We start from the raw sequence: 16,852 nt of genomic DNA, 5'->3' as shown, positions 1-16,852 counted from the left end.
GGACCCGATCGTTGAATATATTTGAGATAACAAATTGCCCAAGAATCCAAAAGTAGCCAGAGTCATTCGCATTCAAGTGGCAAGGTTCACAATACAAAATGGTAGGTTGTACTGAAGATCATATATAGGACCACTGCTCAGATGCCTGGGACTCGAAGGATCTAAGAGTGCATTGGTAGAAGTATAGAAGGTGCAAGAAGATGCTTTGGAGTACGTGCACCGCTGAAAGAATTGCCAGATACATTCGACAATGTCAAAAAAAATAGCAACCACCCTAACGTCAATCCTTGACCCAATTCCATTCGCAATGTGGGGGATTGACATCATGGGAAAATTCAACAAGGGGTCTAGAGGTTAGGAGTATCTGATTGTAGCAATTGATTATTTCACCAAATGGGTTGAAGCAATCCCACTAGCAACAATAACTGAAAAGAAGGTGGAGAAGTTCATGCTAGAGTCAATAATTTATAGATTCGGAATCCCCGAAGCTTCTTGTTACTGATCATGGAACGCAATTTGACAACCCTGAATTCACATAGTTCTGTGGGACTTACATGATCAACCACCGGATGTCTTTAGTAGCATACCCTCAGAGAAACGGCCAAGTAGAGGTAACAAACCAAACCTTACTGGATGGAATGAAGAAGAGATTAGAATTCAATAAGGATGTATGGATAGAGAAACTCCTGAATGTTCTTTGGTCTTACTGAATGACAGTTCGAACACCCATAGGAGAAACTCCATTCAAATTGGCTTGTGGGTCAAAAGCTTTGGCTCTAGTAGAAATAATGGCCGACACCCTTAGAGAACAGGAGTTCGAAGAGAAAGCAAACGAGCAAGGATTGTTAGACAGCCTAGATTTGTTGGACAAAGTTTGTACAAAAACCATCTACCGAACTCAACAATATTGAAGGAGCGTAGCCTCACACTAAAATGCCCGAGTAAAGCATCGACAGTACCATTCGGGAGACTTAGTCCTTAGAAGCACTTTAGCATCTAATCCACGTCATCAAAGAAAATTGGACCCTTCGTGGGAAGGACCATACATGATCGTGAAGCCAGTAGACTCAGGGGCCTATAAATTGAAGAATCCAACAATCGATCATAAGCTCGACCAATCGTGGAATGCGAGGCATCTTAAATTTTTTTTTTCCTTAGTTACTATTTCAATTTTAAGATGTAATACAAATCAAATTTTCACATTCTCAATGCAATTTATATTTTCAGAAACCAAACCTCTTTGAAATGGGGGGCATATAAGGGTTATAGAGTAGCACGAGCAATTCAAAAGGCTTCGGTTTAGCCGGTCAAGTCCTTCCAACACTTAGAAAAATTCTCAAGAATTTTATAAGTATGAGGCATCAGCTTAGCCTGAATGAGACCTCCTAACACTTAGAAAAATTCTCTGGAATTTTCTAAGTATGAGGCATCAATTATAGCCCAAATAAGGCCTCCTAACACTTAGAAAAATTCTTAGAATTTCTCTAAGTACAAATCTCTGATACACCCAAACATCAATTATGAGATTACTAAGGCATTCAAAGGAGAACTACTAAGGAAAGCATGAAAAGAATGATTTTGGAGACAATGGAAAAAGAAATTTTCATTAATAGTTCAATGGCCAGAGGGGGCCAACTCTTACAAAAAAAAAAAAAAGGGGAAAAGATACCGAACACAGTTGGTAGAAAAAAGAAAACCAATTATCAATTTTGCACAGGATCAAGTTTGGGATTTTCTAGGGGCTCTACAGTCAGGACTTGTTCTTGAGGAGGGTCCTGGTTTTCTTGGACCACTTCGGCCTTGGGAGAAAGAGGAAGGGAGTCGCTAAGGTAGAACTCCACATCTGGGTTAGTTGCTAGAGGATCATATTTCGATCAAGCCCACTCAAGAAGTGGCTGCGTCAAAGAATCAAATACTTCTGGATGACAGACTTCATCGAAAGGACTGGTATCGAAGGCTGGGTTAGCTGTTAGAATTGCCTTCTAGACCTCATTATGCCCGTCTCTGAAGGCCTAAGCATTAAAAGGGACCAAAAACTCATTGAAAGGCTTGCTATTCAGATACTTCCAAATGCAAGCCTTTCTAGCTTTGATGGAGATGTGTTCAGGCTTGGAAGTGCAGCCCGAGCTTGGAGATCCTCCCTCTCTTTCACCAAATTTTCAATTTTTCTTCTTGCCTCCTTCAGCATCTCTTGGAGGCTCTTCACCTCCCGACCAAGGTCACCGATCCTCCCGATGGCTACCTCTAAGTCCTTGCTAGCCCTCCCCAGCTTCATATTCTCCTCCTTGAGCTTCAAGCTCTCCTCTCTCAACTGAGTCACCTCAGCTACTCTAGATCTAACCTTATCCTCCTGGCACCTCGACCAAGTGCTAAGACGCCCAACCCGAATCATAGCTTCCATCTGTCGGTGGAAGTTATCTGCAAGTACCCTTTAAAAACAAAGAGGACGACAATCAAGTTCAGGAAGGCATAAACACATGTATTTTGCAAATAGAAGTTAAAAAAGAGAGCTTACCCAACCAAGGAATTCACGAATTCCTCATCGGTGACTGACTCCAGGCTCTTGTTGTAGGCCGGCATCTGCGCAAAAGTGTCCCGTTGAAGAGCCTTTTTGTAGTCTCCGGGTGACACGATCGGTCACCTTCAACTTCCACCCGAGAATGTAGATATCCCCTTCGTCGGTCACCATTCGTCGTCTTTTGGATGCGGCGCCATTAGCTAAGTTGTGCCTCCTCTTAGTGAGGAGAACATCATCATGGGTGGATTCCTCCACCTCTACGGGCGCCTTACCCTTCCCCGCGCCATTGGTAAGCATTTTTAACACCCCTTTTGGGGCTTGTGGAGCAAACTTCAGGGAGGGGGCAACGGCACCCTCGAGCTCTTTCCTCTTCGCCTGAGGGGTTTTGTCTTCTGCTGCTTCCATCCCCTTAGCAACCAAGGCCTTCACTGCCATCGGATTATTGGAGGCACTGCATGATGGAGAAAACAGAGTTAGCAAATCATATACAATGAACAACTCAAAGTAAAATTGAGCTAACAAAGTTATAAGTGGGTTCGGGAGCTCACCGGGGGCTAGACCCCACATTTGAAGGACGACTTCATACTCCATCACTAGGCCATGAATCTCTTGACACACCTTAATGGATTTAATCTTCTTTATGGCACCTTCATCGTCGAGAGTTAACGGCAGAGCCCGATTCGCCTGGGTATTGGAATTTAGCCTATTCTAGCCAATCGGGAAATTGAGAACGGATGGTGGCGCTCAGAAAAAGAAGTACTAATGATGCCACCCCTTATGGTTGGAGGGGCAGGTACCCTCAGCTAAGATTCCACTCGACCATTGTAATTCGGTCTTGTGGCGCTTGGAGAGTAAAACCCAACTTGGAGGGTTGGATTTGCTAACAGAGTAAAAATGAGAAAACAAGGGAAGAGAAGGCTGAATTCCTAACTCGAAGTAGAGCTCGAGGAAACCAACGATGTGACGTCAACTATTCATGAGAAGCATCCCCAGGCAAATTTCCCGGTGATTCAAAATTTCAGAGAATAAGGGGGAGAAGAATGGGAATCTAACACCACTTTTTAAGGTGTCCAAATAAAGGGAAAACTCCTCAGGAGGGTTAGAGTTAACCCTCTCATTCGAGTTGGGTACCCGAAGGAGATATGATGGAGGCAGTGAGTAATAGTCAGAAGCAGATTCTAACTCTTCATTAGTGAAATGAGAGATGAAAAAGCTTGGGCCTTGGGCTGGTCTCCTAGATGGTTGGGAAGCATTGGCAGCAACTTTAGAATATTTTTGTATTTAGGAGTAGGAAGTTAAAGTATTCCCTGAGGGCTCCCTAGGGTTTTGGTTTGGGCCCATGGAGGCAAGCCAGTGGTCGGTAATCCTATCACCTCTGTCACCAGATAGCTCAACGAAGGCAGAGGGGGCAGGTTGGTCGCTGGAATCTTCTCTTCTGGTGACATTACTAGCAGAAGCATCATCTCAGGTTCTTCCACTACCCATTGTAAAGAAAAAGAAAGGGTTTCTAAGGATTTTCTAGCGGAAGAAAGAACTAAAATCCCAAGAACAGAGCCCCGAACCCAAAAGAGCAAGTAAAGAAAGAGAAAGAAAGAAATAGTAAGGAAAGACTGATGAACTTACTTGTTAAGCTTACTGCAGAAGGATTGGAGCCTAGAGATTGAAAAGTTTGCAGTTGCAGAATGAACATAGAGAAACCTAAAAAACAGACAAGTTTGTAAACGAAAGTAAAAATTGAAGTTGAAGTTTGGAGGAGTTTCAATAAGCAAAAAGCATTAGATTATGTACAGCTGAGATGCACTTGGATCAACAATCAAGACCGAGCAATGTTTCGTGATTCAATTTAATGGATAAGATTAACCCTATCCAACAACTACGAAGGACTGTCGATTCAAACCTGGAGGCTAGTGCAATAAATGCGATGTCTGGAGATTAGGAGGACGTTTGGCTTTCTACCTGCCTCCTCTCAATGATTGCTATCAGTAAAAAGAAAACCATGCCCTCTGTTATTCCGATCGCTTGGCCTGGGAAAGGCTCATGATGAAGACGAAATAACATCAAACTAGGTTTAACCACGGTCAGGTCGTGGACTCCGGTCAGAACGAATCAATCATGTTATAGAAGGTAACTACCATTAATACGAGATGGGTGATCGTGCTAAGTAAGGTAACTGCCCTTACCACTGAAAGAAGGGTAAAACCCTAGGATCAAACGGCCAACAAGAAGAGGCATGAACAAATCCAACGGTTAAGGAAGGAAGGTAAATCATACATAAACAAATGCCTAACACCCAATAGAGGTATCTGAATTGTTTCCCTCCATTATCATTTTCAATCTAGGCTCTGCAACTAGCCAAAGCTCTATGGTGTTCCACTTTCTAACTTAGCCTTCGGAGGTGGCTGCCCGACCATGCAGTTGGCCCACATCTAACTATGTTTTGCAGGCCAACTTCAAGGAATCTGAGGGTTAAACAGATTTTGGACGCATCAGGATTGGAACAAAAAGCCCTAGAACAAATCTAGTTAGCTACAGTTAGTTTTCAGAATACGAACTTGCTTTGAAAGACCTAACCATGGAAAACCTAGCAAACCTTGCAAGAAGGAGGCGATCATGTTGAAAAACCTTGAACGAAAGTAGTGGAACGAGATGAACCCACTTTGGGAGCTTGAGGACTAAAAACCCTGAAACCTGAAATTGAAATTCAGTAATAGGAGCTGCGAGTTGACTAGATCGACTGAAAGGTTTTGGATCTGATCAGTCGTCCCTTGTTGAATAACCAGATTGTGGCCTGGGGGCCTCCAAGACAATTTTCTCGCGTCCACTAGCCCAAATTATATCTATGTAGGGTTTAAACGTCATTTCGAAGGGGTTACACAAGAACCCTTACACCAAACCAAGTGAACATACTCAAAAACCAATGTGAGGGGTTGTGTGCGTGCCAGATCTTATGATTTCTTACATGATGTTGTCATTGATGACCATGTGGATGCATGTTTTGATTGAATTTTGTTATTGTCATGTATGCACTAAAACACTTAGGTGGATATAGATTTACTATAATCTTGATTGTTAAAACAAGTGTTATCCTAATGAATACTAGTATGATACATACGCTATTATAAACATGGAGATGGTAGGATTGGGCATTTAAGTTGTGATTTGTTGGATACGTTTATGAAATGGGATCAGGGTTAACACACATGCACGTATATTGTTGTAGTTCATCATTATGATGCATAACTTATATAGATGCATGACTAGGGGAGGCCCCTTACATGCACCACAACTAGACCCCCAGCAGATTTATTTTCTGATATTATGGGTGTGAGTTGACCGAATCCCTTGAACTTGAAGGTGAGCTATTGGCTGGCCCTAATCCAATGAACCAACTAGTGGTGAGCAAGAGGGTGGCCTAGACCCCCATGAACCTACCGGTTTTGAGCAATAGTGTGGGCTGAATCGCCTACTGCCCGGTTGATTTACTTTCGATGTAATGAGTGGGTTCACCCCAATAACTCAGTTGCAAGCGTAGATGACTGATCGTAACGCATCATCCCAACTGGTTTTTGATTCACTCGAATACCTAAGGGAGTGACCCACAGTCACAAGATTAGGTTCACACACAATCACCAAACCAATCCACACAATAACATAACCTTAAGCAAGAACAATTAAATTCAATAATTAATTAATATTAAAAATCAAGAATATTCAAAAGGATCTCAAAGAATATGAAAGCGTAATCAAATTTGACAAATTGTCTATCTAAAAATGGAAAGTCAAACTAGGAAAGAAAGAGGAGTTTAATTCTTCCAAGGTTTCAATCTCTTTTCTAAACATTTAAAAACTTGCATAATTGGGTATAACTCTAGTTCATAAACCCAATGATGAACTAGGCGGGTCCTGTTACTATTGATCGAAGCCGTAAGAGTACTCCAAACTAGCACAGGGATTGTACCACGAGTCATGACCAGCTCCCAATGATTCCTCAGCTAAATGCTCAAGGGGAAATACCTATGAACTCCATAACTCTTCTTCACTTGCATAACCATATAAAAACAATTTTCCATGAGAGATGAGTTCTAAAGAACTCGGTGATTAATTCAACAATGTAAATGTAACCACAAAATCAAAGCATGAGAAGGCACAAGTATAATGATATGATATATGAATGTAATGCAATGAAGTAATGCTCTTGTACCCTAACCAATGCTAGTCTTTATCTAGGTAGACATGCATTAAAGTACACCACTAGCCTCCCTTGGGTAGTCTCACATAGACCCCAATGGCTCTAACAGAACTGGGTGTCAAGACCAAGGTATAGGGATATTAGTCCTCTCATCGACCATGGCTAGGGTTTAGGGCCACACTCTCTCATCACTACCATTGGTTATGTGGCGGTCTTTCCTTCTACAAGACAAAGTTCTGGAGCAATGAATCCTTGTGGGTCTTATTTTGAATGTGATTAATTTCTTGGGCCTGTAAATAAAAGTAGACATGGACTCATTCCTAATGATTAGTTAACAGAAGATGATGGACCTGTAGTTAACAACGGCCATCTCTGCCTCTAGTTAATGGGTCCGTTGGGCTAAGTGTGTCGCCTGCTACTAGTTTACCTTTACCCAAGTCAATATAGTGGGTCTTATTTTATGCCTAATAAGAAACCAGCTCATGTCTGATTCTTCTAATTTAGACTTAAGTCTTGATGGGTCTAATTTTCAACCTAGTTCTAATGCAAATGTGTAACAACCCCCCATAATTCTAACCTGGGATCCCGTATTGCAGGTTTGAGTACCCGAAGGTCCAGCCGGAATAACTTTTGGAGTATTCGAATTGAAGTCCACACTTCATACCCTAAGTCCATGGATCTGGATTCTGTCGATGAAGAACCTGCCTCACTAGGAAAGTGGATCACCAGTCGAAGTCAAGATGTGTTTAAAGATGTCTGGAATCAAGGTAAGAACTCCCTGACGAGTTGTATATAGGGTTTGGTTTGAGTTGGGGATCAACCCCTTGAGCAAAGCACCCAAGTACTAAAAAGTACTGGGCGCGGTTGCTTAAGGTGGATGATTGACCAATCAACCACCCCAAGCGACCGTTAGGTCTGCTTGTGGGATTTTAAGCCCTAATTTGTCCCAATCCTATATATAGCAAATCCTGACATTTTTGCTCATTATTATATTCAGGATTATGCCTGAGGATGGTTAGGAGGCAGAGAACACATGTTGGAAGGTGGGAGAGGCGTGGTTTGCTAAGAAGATCCAATCCTTCGTCAGTTTTGCGAATCAAGTGGAGGTAAGTGATCCCACACTCTCTATATTCTTTGCTCATCTCTTTGAATGGTGTGGATCCATCCTCTTTAATGTATTGGTAGTGAGTTAATTGTATTGGTTCTATTCCCCATAAGTATTCTTGGCTAGATCATGTCCGAAAACGGATCCTTCCATCTGAATGAAGGATAGATTTGATTGAAGGAGATGATGTGAATATCGAATCATTAGAATTCTAGGATTTTGTTTCGTGCTTGTGTTGTAGGCTCCTCAAGGATGAAATTCGGTGTTAGATCATCCCAAAATCGGATTAAAATTGAGAGAACAAAAGTCAGAATTTAAGACTTAGAAGTAGTTTGTAACAGGGGCAGTCGCTTGTCCAACCAACCGCCCCAAGCGACCAGTTGGGTCACAATCATGGTACCTCGTGTCGGCGATAAATCGCAGACACAGGACAAAAAATCGCAATGTCGCTGGGGGGCGACACGGTACCCCCAGCGACACCGACAAAGCATTAAGTCGGCGATATATCGCCAACCGTCGAGATTTCGACCGTTTTCAATATATCGCCTTTGGCGATAAATAGGGGAATTCCGGCGAATTTCGCCCGAATTTCCAACTTGATTTTTTTAATTTCTCTCTCCTATCTCACTTCTCCATAGCTTCTCTCTCTCATTTTCGCACTTTTCACCATATTTTGGTCTGATCATCGACATCTACGAGTACATCTTGCTTCATTATTGCCGGATATCACGTTGTTTCTGTCGATCAGACGGAGTTTCTCACAAATCTAGGAGTTTTTTCATCAAACAGGTAACCATTCTTCTCCAAGTAATTTTTGACAAAATGCATGCTATAATGATGTTGGATGATTATGAAATTAATATATGTTGAATACCATGAGCCGATCTATGATCTCACAAAGTCGGAATTTTTTTTCGCAAAGTAATTTATTTTTATTTTTGTGAGTAAAAAATTATATTTTGATTATCTTGTATGATTACTTTTTAAGTGGTATAAATGTTGTATGATGATAGAAAAAACATATGTGGAACTCCGTGAGCCAATCTACTGACTCACGGAGTTGAAATATTTTTTGACCCAATAAATAATTATTTTATTTTTCAAAAATTATGAAAATATTTATAAAAATATCAATAATTATGAAAAATGAAAAAAAAAGGGGGAAATGGGGAAAATTGTTTTGAAAATTATGAAATAATTATGTAAGTATTTTTCAACTATTGGCTGTGTTGCCCATGTGGCTTCATCGCCGGTTTTGATATGGGTAGCCTATTTTTTTTGCCGAGAAAATTTGTAAAAATTCATTTTGTATACTTATAATTAGTATTTAATACTTAATAGTTATATACTTATACAGTTATGCACTTATGCGTAGGTATATCAATACATGATTACATATTTACATCATACATGCAATATTCATAATTTCATATATGATTGTTTATTTGTGTATAAAAAATTATTTTGATGTTGTTATTTGTTAAGTGACTTATGCGGTTAAGCCATCATTTTGAATGCAACAATTATCATGTCTGCTAGTGGGAGTCAGAGGGGAGCTAGGCCTTCCTAGGGTGGATGGGGACAATCACAGGGACGGGACAAACACAGCCACAAGGACAACCTGAGAGATCAACAGTAGGAGGGAGGAGTGACCCAGCATGGCAATACTGTGTGGCTATTGATGGAGACAAAAATAAAACAGAGTGTAATTTTTGTGGGAAGAGAATATACTCAGGTGGCATCAGTAGGTTCAAGCGTCACATCACTCGGAGTTCAAAGGATGTGACTACATGCACAAAGGCCCATTCAGATGTAGTGAAGGCACTTAGGGATTTACAAAAACAGAAGGGGAAGAAGAATGATGATGGAAGGAGAGTCAACAGAGCACTAGATGATGCAGTGCGGGGACCGTCATCATATGGATTAGATGATTCAGATGATGATAGGGATGTTGATCTTGTTGATGTGGATAGAGATCAAGAGGAGAGAGACATGCGGTGGGCCATGGCAGAGAGCAAACGATTACACCATCAAGAGTAGAATATGGCCAGAGCTAGAATCAGGAGCTGGTTCCTCTAGGCCTGTAGGGGCTAGACCTTCTGATTCTGGGGGGGAGGGTGGTGTATTTGGCATGTTTGGCAAATCACAGAGTCAGCGGGCCCCTCAGACATCAGGTTCAGTGCCACCAATTGATTATCCAAGTCGTCGGGACCCGATCATGGAGCAAGATCCTGATATATTTAGGAGAAAGGGGGCCAAGCAGCCCAAGATATCTGGTGCATGGAAAGGTATGGCAAAGAAGGTAAAAAAAAAAAAAAAAAAAGGTATCAAAGTCGATATATTTCAATCACATCCCAACAAACACAGCATAGGGTCCATACTACAGGCATATGATTGATACTATTCCAGACGCCGGCCCTGGATATGATGGTCCCTACAGAGTTGATAACCACCCTCCTTCAGGAGGAGAAGCAAGAGCTGCAGAAGTATTTTGATGGTATGAGACCCTATTGGGAAACTTATGGATGCACCATCATGTCTGATGGATGGACCGGCAACACGAGAAAGTCCATCATCAACTTTATGGTATACTATGGCTGGAGAATCATTTTTTTGAAATCAGTGGATGCTACTGGTCATATTAAAGACCATAGACATATCATGGGTCTCCTGCAAGATGTCATAGATGAGGTTGGTAGGAAAAATGTGGTGCAAATTGTCACTGACAATGGCTCCAACTTTAAGAAGGCCGGTGAAGTGTTGATGGCTTCACCTGATTATCATCTTTTGTGGATGCTTTGTGCAGCTCATTCAATTGACCTAATGCCGAAGGACATTGGAAAAATCAGCATTGTACACAACACAGTTGAAAGGGCAAGACAGGTAACCAACTTCATCTACAACCATAGCACTACTTTGGCAATGATGAGGAGATCATGTGGAGGTGAGTTGGTGCGACCTGGTCCAACAAGATTTGCGATGAATTTCGTCGCCTTGAGCAGCATGCAAGATAAGAAGTCGGGCCTCAGATCCATGTTTGCATCGCAGGAGTGGTTTGATTGGGCTGGATCCAAGTAAGATAACTATCTACTATTTCATCTTATAAATTACTATATTTTATATTATGAGTTTATGATTATCTTGTATCTAGTTATCTGTTGTCTATTGATTTAATGAGTTTGTGATAATTCAGCACGCCCAACGGGCGCGAGGCACAGTACACAATATCATCTGATGCTCCAAACATTTTGCCACAACGAGGTGAGTCATTGGGAATTTCAAACGATTAGAATTTGTATATTGTTCAAATTAATTTTGCTAACCAATCAATACTAATGATTGTATTATTGCAGATCAAGTTATTTAGGGATGCATTTGGGTCTTTTAGTGCAAATGTTGTTGTACGGGGCAAAGAAACCAGTGATCCAGGTTAAATACTTATATAGTTAGATTCTTAGATGCATAAATGCATTATTATTATAATTTATAGATAAGTTGATTTGATGTTTAAGTATTAAAGTTATGAGTTTCTAACTTAATGTTTTTGTGATAATGCAGCTGAATGATGGTATCTCTAGGGCAATAGTGCATCAAACCTTCGAAGACTGGCGATCAGGATCCTATCTCAAACTTGCTATGCCTCTGGATGTGAGAGGAATTGGAGTACATTCAGCATGATCCACTCCAAGAGGAGGAACCGGTTGGGAAGCCAGTGCTTGAATGATCTGGTATTTTTTTCATTATAATATGAGGTTGAAGCTGCAACATGTCAGGGAGCAGGCTGAGAATGATAGGTTGTACACCGATCTAGATGATATATTTGATGTGGGCGCAAATGAACAAGATCCCCTCACTCAGTGGATGTTGGATAGGGGTGAGCCGATGTTGGACCAACCTGGAGGGAGGCCTGACCCAGACCTAGCTCGAGTTGCAGGGGTTGATGTGGATGAGTTTATGGCTTCTCGAGAGGGTCAGGCACATGCAAAGGCAGCTGCCACTGCTGATGGAGATTGGATGGTGGCACCAGGCACGAAGGAGCGGCAGGATGACAATCCAGATGACACACTCCGACCTAGTCAGACTACGAGGGATGATGATGATGGTGGGGGTGGTGGTAGTGGTGGTGGTGGGGGGGGGGTGGTGGAGGCCTTCAAGAGCGTCTACATGCTTCACTACCAAAGACACAGCAACCCCCACTCAGATACACTAGGGAGAGTAATTTCTCACATGCCACCCAGGATTATGATCATGGTGGTGATTATTACCGTGGTCGTGAATATCCTGATACGAGGCCGAGCCACCATTGAAGGGGTGCCATGAGGGCCAACAACAACACAAAGGTGGTTATGATTATGTTAATCCTTGGGATCAGGCGGCCGAGTTAGCAGGAGCGGTGGGGTCCATGACCTTGGATGAGTCCGTAGGCTCCACACCAGGTTATTGGCCTATGGGTATTTATGGTGCCCCTCCTTCACATGGACAGTATGATATGGGAATTAGTATCCCCTCTAGTACTTCGTATCATGGGCACTCGCAAACCGATAGTGGCGATACTTACTTTGACCATGGTATCAAGAGGAGGCCATTGTCTGTTCATATGGCCATGTTTTCACTTTCAGAGACCATGGCACCAACAGTAGCATCACCAGGCATGCATCACCTTCCACAACCGTATTCTCACTTCCCTCAAATTGGCATTCTCTTGGGGGCGAAAGATCACCGCTATAGAGGTGCAATTGATGATTATCTGGACCACTATCAGTATCATATGATATGGGATCATTATGTGAGATTGTTGGGGGAGCATCACTGGGAGACAGTCGAGTCACAGGAGTTCTATCCACCTAGGCACAGTACTTGGAATTGAGAGTTCGAGATTTTACATGGTTGGATGACTCTATGTATTTGTACTTTATATGGTTGGATGACTATGTATTTGTACAATGAATTGTAGACTTTAGATGATTTGGTTTTTATGAGTTTTTAGATTTTTAGTTTCGGGGCTTTCGTCCGCATATAGTAGGACATGGGTCGATTAAGAATATTAGTTTAGGTGATGTTTTAGGTCAAAATAACACTCCCAATGTATTTATTGGCCTCAAATTAGGCTACATGTCAAATTTCAGGTCAAAATGACCTAAAATACCCTTTGAAACAGAAATCAAACCCCTGCAAAAAGTTGAGCAACATGTCGCCCAACTCACTGTGTTGCCATGGTTCGACATGGCGACACGGAGTGACATGTCGGACCGTGGTCACAGTAGCTCTGTGAAGTTGGTTGTTGCTCTAATTTGATTCCTGAACCTAATGTATTTTTGTAATTTATATGTAGGTGATCTCTAAGGTTTACTGGAACTGTTGTGGGTGAGGTCTAATTGCAATTTCTTTAGTTTTTACATATCTATAGGTAAGGTTACATTATTGCATATATGTGTTGACATGATCTATATTAAATTCTTGTATCATTGAATGTATTTGTGTTATTGTAACTTGTTGTAACAGTATTTTCATGTAAGTTATAGTTAGACTATGTGTTGCAAATGACTAGTTATACTTCAATTACTATGTGATGTTGAATGCTAAATTATACGATGATGATTGATGATGTGATGTAACTATGATTGAGGGTATCCATTGCTTGGGATATAAGGGGTTGTGGTAAGGGACACTGCTTACTGATGCCCCCAAAACTATCATGGTTGTTGGATGACATACCTAGGGAGTCTAGATTGCATGGCTAGGTACCCATACATGCTACTACCCTTTAGGTAGGGGAATTGAAGCCAAATGACCCATGAAAATAGTGACGTGACTCTGTTTCATCCTACAGTGGTAACCAGTCCATGCGGAGATTCAGTGGTCCACTGTTGATCATGCATTGGTAGGGTTGCATAAGTTTGGGTTTGGGCTCATGGACATCCAAGGAGCGGCCGGGGTTCATGAGGGGTCATGAGAGCATCCGCCCCAACTATATGTGGATGACCATAGGGTTAGGGAATAGAGTCCAATAGCGGTAGCCAGTCCGTGAGGGTTCTCATTCCTAGGTAAAGAAGGATATTGAACCGAGTTGGTTGGTGCCATAGGGGAAGTATCTAGACTACATGTAGTATGTTATTGTATGACCTTGCATTGGATTAGAAACCCCGACATGCGCTAGTACTCATGCCAATGGTCATGGTGAAAGAGTGTGGACCTAAATCCCAGCCATGGTTGATTGACGAGGACTGAACCCCTTTGCTCAGGATCCCAACAGAGGTAACCAGTCCGTGAGGGATCAAAGTGACTTGACCTACCCAGAGGAGGGCTGGTGTTATATCTTAAAGCATGTCCACCATATAGAGACTTGCATAGTTAGATTTATAGTTGCATCCATATATTTGCATATCATTCTTTATGTATCTGCTTACCTTGATCCACTGTCGATATGTATGTGAGATGTGTTTTCCTTACTAAGTTCGTTTGAACTCATTCCTTTCTTTGTATGTTACATTATATTATACAGATAGGTATATTGAACTAGGAGAAGTCCCATATGACTGAAGCAACTCTTGTGAAGAAGATGTGGCGGCGTCGTGGGTGACGGAGATGTATGTCATGAAGCCTCCATTGATGGTAGAAGGAGATAGATAACTCGACACTTTGAGAAGTCGGTGGAGGAGAGTTGGATGGTTCCCCCCGTTGCTAGATTAGAAGAGAAGACCCTCGCTCAGGAGCGAGCTAAAAGAATAAAACTGAACTAGTTTAATTTTTGCTTCCGCTGAACTCGATAAATTTTGGAACTTGATTACATTATTTCTTGTATCTTTGATTCTTCTCCTTGGAGCATTTGACTCCTATAATCCTTTTTAATTAATTATTCCTACTTATATTTGCTTATGATTATTACTGCTTGCATTTATTATTATTGATAATAAAACCATGGATCCTATGACGGATCGCACCCACGGGTTGTTGGGCAGGACCGATACCTACAAGTGGCGTGTGACAAAATGTGTCTGCTAGCTTTCCTTCTTGACATTCTAAGAAGTGTCCTCTTCAACCAAGGGTTATCTTGTATGCTTTGGTCCCACTGCCTGTCACCCGAGCCCGCACGACACTAACTCATTCCCAAACTAAGACTGGTGTCCTTAAGAAGATTTCTAGTTTGTTTGCCACAAAGCATGCTCTCCCTATTGCCTTATTGAGTACTTGTCAAGATGATCTTGAACTAACATGTTATTCTCAGGCCTCTAAGAGCCTTGTGTGGTGTAAGGCCATGGATGTAGAGATTAATGCACTTGTTGCTAATCACACTTGGGAATTAACTACGCCACCCTCTAATGGGCACGTTATTGGTTGCAAATGGTTGTTTCATACCAGATGTCGCTCCAATGGTACAATTGAGCATTAAAAAGCCCGCCTTGTTGCCAAAGAGTATACCCAAGAATTTGGGTTAGAATATAGAGAGACCTTTAGTGCAATTGTAAAGCCTACTACCGTTAGAATGCTTTTGGCCTTGGCTATCTCTTCTGGTTGGACAATACGTCAACTTGAGATCAATAATGACTTTCTTCATGGAACCATTGACGAAGATGTTTATATGCAACAACCACCTGGTAACATTTATAGTCAGTTTCCTTCACATGTTTGCAAGCTCAGTGCTCTCTTTATGGTCTCAAACAAGTGCCACGAGCTTGGTTTTATAAACTTAGCACTTATCTTTTTGGTCTTGGGTTTGTTGGGTTGAAGACTAACTCCTTTCTATTCTTTTGACATCATAGTGATGGACCACTCTTTATACTGAGTGGTTCAGTGAAGGATCTTCTGTATAATTGGTCCCCAATGATGGTGAACCGAGCCGCCTGGTTTCTAATTCTTTTGGCCTCTTTTGGATTAGTCGGGAGAATATTATCCCGAAGATAATTTACCAAGGGCGTTGTCCAGTCGGGCTCGCTATTGATCATAAAAGTTTCTATCTCCTATGTGCTCGGGCTATTTAGCTCTTCGATATATACTGCCGAGTCTAAATTTTTGTAATTGGCCAAAGATAGCCGGGAGAGTTCATCTGCCTTCTCATTCTCCTTTCTGGGTATCTGTTGGAAAGTTACCCGATCAAAGTAGACCTGGAATTGTTCAACCTTGGCCAAATATTTGGACATTCTTTCATCCTTCGCATTATATTCTCCCTTGATTTGGTTGACAACAAATTGGGAATCACTTCTTACTTCCAATTCCCGAACCCTGAGTGCTCGGGCCACTCGTAAGCCTGCTATGACAGCTTCATACTCGGCTTCATTGTTGGAAGCCGAGAAATTAAATCTTAAAGCATAGCTGATCGTGAAGTCCTCGAGACTACTGAGTGCCAAGCCTGCTCTCGATCCAGAAGCACTAATTGAGCCATCGATGTGTAAAATCCACAAGTTCGATGTTTTAGTAATGGCTGCCTGATTCTCATTTTGTGGTAGGGTGCTTTCCACAATGAAGTCGGCTAACACCTGAGCTTTTATGGCCATCCTCGGTTTGAACTCGATCTAGTACTCGCTAAGCTCCACCGCCCACCCAACCATCCTTCCAGCCACATCAGGTCTTTGAAGTATTTTCTTTAGTGGGAAGTTGGTCGGGACTATTATTGGGTGTGCTGAAAATAGGGTCTTAGCTTTCGTGATGCTACCAGAAGCACTAAAGCCTGTTTGTCGACGTCCGAGTACCTTGTGTTAGCATCTATGAGCACATGACTCACACAATAGACCGGGTTCTGGACTGTCTCCCCTTTCACCAATACCACGCTGACTGCAGTAAGTGAAATGACAAGATAAACTATAAGAGGTTCTCCAGTTACTGGTCGGGCCAAGACCGGTGTCGTCCCGAGAGACATTTTCAGTTGCTCAAATGCTTGTTGGCATTCTTCCTTCCAAGTGATTGCTCCCGAACTGGGTGTAGCCTTCAATGCCTTGAAAAAAGAATTGGACTTTTCCCCAGCTCGGGAAATGAACCGGTTTAATGCGGCTACCCTTCCTGTTAAGCATTGGATCTCCTTCACCGTGACAAGCGGTGTCATCTC

General features: G+C 42.0%; 1 protein-coding gene across 1 annotated transcript; it reads right to left on the bottom strand.

The window, feature by feature from the left end:
* Window positions 1-16,417: 16,417 nt before the first annotated feature.
* LOC149029245 (uncharacterized) lies at window positions 16,418-16,849 on the bottom strand. The gene has a single exon (XM_089142706.1). The coding sequence runs from the start codon at window positions 16,847-16,849 to the stop codon at window positions 16,418-16,420; it is 432 nt and encodes a 143-aa protein (XP_088998832.1).
* Window positions 16,850-16,852: the final 3 nt, after the last annotated feature.

This window comes from Hakea prostrata, chromosome 1 (assembly GCF_041222555.1).
Source record: "Hakea prostrata isolate BN-2017 chromosome 1, UWA_Hpros_2, whole genome shotgun sequence".
NCBI lineage: Eukaryota > Viridiplantae > Streptophyta > Magnoliopsida > Proteales > Proteaceae > Hakea > Hakea prostrata.
Note: the sequence above shows the minus strand (reverse complement) of the source record. Positions and strands in the feature narration are given on the sequence as shown.